The sequence below is a fragment of the Athene cunicularia genome (genome assembly GCF_003259725.1).
Source record: "Athene cunicularia isolate RWA chromosome 21 unlocalized genomic scaffold, athCun1 chr21_part1, whole genome shotgun sequence".
Classification (NCBI taxonomy): domain Eukaryota; kingdom Metazoa; phylum Chordata; class Aves; order Strigiformes; family Strigidae; genus Athene; species Athene cunicularia.
This window is the reverse complement of record NW_020799127.1, coordinates 867045-871048: the sequence shown is the minus strand read 5'-3', so window position 1 is coordinate 871048 and position 4004 is coordinate 867045. Positions and strand designations below refer to the sequence as shown.

At 49.8% G+C, this 4004-nt stretch overlaps 2 protein-coding genes across 2 annotated transcripts in view; both read left to right on the top strand.

The window, feature by feature from the left end:
- Nucleotides 1-18: 18 nt before the first annotated feature.
- PPCS (phosphopantothenoylcysteine synthetase) lies at nucleotides 19-2083 on the top strand. The gene is made up of 3 exons (XM_026862711.1): nucleotides 19-38; nucleotides 379-482; nucleotides 1428-2083. Exons 2-3 carry the CDS (start codon nucleotides 390-392, stop codon nucleotides 1749-1751), a joined length of 417 nt encoding a protein of 138 aa, XP_026718512.1. The 5' UTR covers nucleotides 19-38; nucleotides 379-389; the 3' UTR covers nucleotides 1752-2083.
- A 43-nt stretch (nucleotides 2084-2126) lies between these two features.
- CCDC30 (coiled-coil domain containing 30) overlaps nucleotides 2127-4004 on the top strand; it is a 41041-nt gene continuing 39163 nt past the window's right edge. The window contains exon 1 of the mRNA XM_026862667.1: nucleotides 2127-2245. The gene's annotated coding sequence lies outside the window, so the exon portion shown is untranslated. The remainder of the gene's footprint in view (nucleotides 2246-4004) is intronic.

Genomic DNA, 4004 nt, shown 5'->3' with positions numbered 1-4004 from the left:
GAGGGGACGGGGCGGCCGCGGGGCTCCCGTAGGCTCTGGTATGAGGGCACAGAAGGGCCCGTGCGGGCTCCAGCACCCCGGTGTGAGGGTTTGGGTGGTCCCTGGGGGCTGTTGGGGCTTGGTGGGAGGGATGAGGCGGTGACAGTGTGTCTGAGGGGACCCCAGTGGGGGGGGGGCAGCGCTGCCCTGCTCAGGGCAGTGCCCGTAGGCAGTGGGGGGGCTCTCTGAGGGTGGCCCTGGGCTCCCCTGGTTGGTGTTGGGGGGAGCACTTGGCAGCCCAGCCAGCTCTGGTGCATCGTGAGGGGCCCTGGGGCAAGGGGGCCAAGCTGCTCGGGACGGGCCAGCAGGGATGGGTGACTGCAGTTGTATTTCTTGCAGGCTCTAGTGTCATGTTTTACCTGGCTGCTGCCGTATCGGATTTCTACATCCCCATCTCGGAGATGCCGGAGCACAAGATCCAGTCCTCGGAGGGGCCCCTGCAGGTGAGGCACCCCTGGGCATGCCCCCCCCCCAGCGTCCTGCCAGGGTCACTGCCTGTAAATTAGACCCGAGAAGGGTTGCAAAGCAACAGCTCACTGGCCAAAAAAGCGTGTGTTTTCACTGGGAGTGGGAGGGTGAATTTTCACGGGAGCAGAATCCTGTGGAAATACCCTTTCAAAGCTGTACATGCTTACAACATGGAGACGAGTAGGTCTCAGCTGAAGAGTAGTTGCTGCTGGAGTATTTATGTTACCTTTTAATGCTGACGACAGCCCAAAGGTGTAGTGTGTGTCTCATGCCCAGGTCCCTTTCAGGTATAGGAGCAGGTGGATCTAGAGCTCTGTATATAACAAATACCAAATTTATTTTGTTTAATTAGCTTCTAACAGGTTGCTGGGCTTAATCCTTTATTGTTAGCATGGGAAAGGTGAGACCTAGCCTGATTCCCAGTGACAGACCCACAAGATAGGAAGTTGGAGAACAGAGACTCCTACTTTCCCCCCCATTCTTTGATATTTATGCTTCATGTCCCCTAAAGAGTTGATAGAAAGAAGGGTTAAGATTTGATGAGCTGCTTGGGTTTTGGAGAACTGAAAACTCAGACTTCTGCAGTTGTAATTCTTTTTTTATCTTCCTATGCTTATGTTTATATTCCCAGAGAGTGAGTTTTAGCACTTAAATAGCAAATGTTTATGCGGTTACCATGGCTCTGCCTCATCGCTTAAGAACACCCTGCTTATGGTGAATACCAGACTGATAATTTAACTTTACAGTGACATTTTTAACCTTGTTTGGTGAGATCTGACCAAATATTGCCTTGAAAAACTTCCCAATGTAAATAAATGTGAACTGAAGCTGTAATTTCCCTACCCCCCACCCCATCTCTTATTAAAACACATTGTAATGAGAAAACTGAAACTTGTTTCTGGTGTCTTTCCCCAATGTAGATCACGATGAAGATGGTGCCAAAAATGCTGTCCCCTCTCGTCAAAGAATGGGCCCCAGAGGCATTTGTTATTTCCTTTAAACTGGAGACGGATCCTTTGATCTTAATCGATAAATCACGGCAGGCTCTGGAGAAATATCGTCACCAGGTGGTGGTAGCAAATATCCTGGAGTCACGAAGAACCTCTGTTATTATTGTAACCAAAGACTCACAGACTCCATTATCTCTTTCTGATGAGGAAATAGCACAAGGCATGGAAATAGAGGAAAAGATAGTGAGCTATCTTCAGGGCCAACATACCGCCTTTATAGAGAAGAAAGTCTGAGGACCTGCTCTGAATGAAACAAGTGAAATTGTGCTAGAGAGGGAGTGGAACTGGAGCAATTCTCTATCCCAGGTAAATAAAACAGTCCTCAGTGAAACACTGCAGGGAAGGCTGCCGTCCAAAACAGTGTAACTTTTCTACAGCTCGTAATGATTATTGTTGCTTGCTTTGAAAAAGAAAAATACACTGAAGTGAAAGCATTCCAAAGGATGATATTTGTTCTGATGTCTAAAGAAAGAGAGGATATATTGCTTAACTTCTGTCCCATGTGTTGGGAGAACCAGGAAGTGGAGAAATGGTATATATGTCTGTATATAAAAGATGTTCTTGAATCTGCCTCTTAAAAGTTTCTTTTCAAATTGTTGGATGGAAGGAACGATGAAACAACTGTGGCAGAAGGTGAAGGAGGATGAGGTGGTAACAACTCAGAGCATCTGTTGCTCCCGGAGTGATCCAGTGGACCTATGCTTCAAGAAACACAGTTCAAAAAATAGGTACTGTACAGTGTCCCTAAAGCAGCTGTTTCACAAAGGTTTTCCTTTTGTAGGTTCCTGGGGGGAAATAGGCAGTGAGTGTGGGGAGGCTTAAGCGGATGGAGTAGTGGTGATAGCCCTGGGAAGAGAACTGCCTCTTGGCTGTTTGGCTGGAGTTAGATGGTTGGCTGGATGTTGCTGGTTTTCTCTAAATCCTGCTTCCATGTGATTACCAAATTCTAAGCATATATTCCTCATGCTTGCAAGAAGCAAAGTGTGTAATTTTGCAGTAAAAAAACTTAACTGCAGCTCTACCACTGTCTGTTGTCTTCCTGTTTATGTGCTTTCCTTGAAATAAATTTCACTGGGAGTCTGTAAAGAAAAACAGGAACTTGCAGGAACACTGCTCTTGCACTCGAGGCCTCTCCAGAGGTGAGACTTTGCCATATTTAAAACCACTGAGTGTTCAGGAAAGCCACAGTGCTTTTGTAATGACACTGATCACCTGCAAGTTAGGTCTGCTCATCACATGAGGAAAAGAAACATAGAAGAGCAAGAAAAGAGTGTGAGGATGGGCTTAGCAGATCAGGAGGGAGTGTTGAACGCTAACGGGCTAGGATGGTGTGTGTGGTATGTTTAGTGGTGGGAGAAACAGTCTGGATTAGTCAGGAGAAGGAACTAACATCTTCTGTATGGGCCAGGACTGATACTTGGAGAAGGTGGAGTGAAGTGCCAGTTGGAGATGTGCAAATAGGGAAGGAGAAGGTGGTGGAATGTCCTGTGTGTGTTGTACAAGCTCCAAGAGCTGCCTGCCTGCATCTCCCAGCATGCCATTGAGGTGAACGTCGAGTCCTGCTGGTTTAGGGGTTTCTGTTGTCTTTATTTGGAGTAAAACTTAGAAGCAGGGGTGGGCCAGCAAAAATGAGATTATAAAGCCTTGCGTAAATTGAATGTGCCCTTGGAGGAGTGTTGGGGCAAGAGGTGGGAGAAGAGCAGCGAGTGCTGCCTTTGGGGTATTATGGTTTCTTTCCAGAAGGTGATTGTGAAGGACAGAAATAATCTAAACTTTGAGGAGTAGAGTCGAGTGTTGGGGTTGCACCGCTGGACCCGCAGGAAGGCAGCTCTTCCCCGCACCATGTCTGTGCCTCCTCCCCCAGGAGGGTGACAGATCCCACGGTGGGGCGACTTTCAAAGCTCAAACTAAGCCAGAGGCACCCTGATGAGCTCCCAGCGCTGGCTGCCTTGGGGCACCAGCCCCTGGGGGATGTCGGTTGTGGTACCATAAGTAGGAAGCATCCACCGCAGGTCCGGGCCCATCTGCTCCTCATTTTCTGAGCGTCCCAGGCTCCGCTCAGCCAACGGTCCTCGCTGTGCGCTGCGTCCCTCTTCTCCAGGTCTTGGTCTTTTCCTTCCTCTACCACCTCTTTTCCTTCCTCTACCATCCTCTTGCTGTGCCTTCAGCTGGCGACTCAGCTCTGCCGGACCCTCGCCGTCTCCACTCCGCGTTCTTGCTGTACTGCGGGGGAAACCCCTTTGTCCGCAGCAGCGGCTGCGCTTGGGGTTTGGAGGAAAACCAGAAGAACCTTCAGCCCCTGTCGCTTCGGTTTTGGTGCCAGCGGAAGTGTTTCGGTAGGGCCTTTGACTGTGCGGTGGACCTGAAGCACTGACCTAGAGGGAACCCGAAATGCTGCGGGGTTCATGACCGGGAGCGGGACCTTTCTGCTTCCGCCGGCACCGGGGCCTCCGCCTGCGGGGGAACCGAGAGAAGCCGTGAGCGACG

What these genes read in the sequence shown, in the direction of transcription:
- PPCS (XM_026862711.1), top strand. Translation starts at nt 390, where the DNA reads ATGTTTTACCTGGCTGCTGCCGTATCGGATTTCTACATCCCCATCTCG. An exon ending in CCTCGGAGGGGCCCCTGCAG is followed by an intron (nt 483 to 1,427) that starts GTGAGGCACCCC and finishes TCCCCAATGTAG; the next exon opens with ATCACGATGAAGATGGTGCC.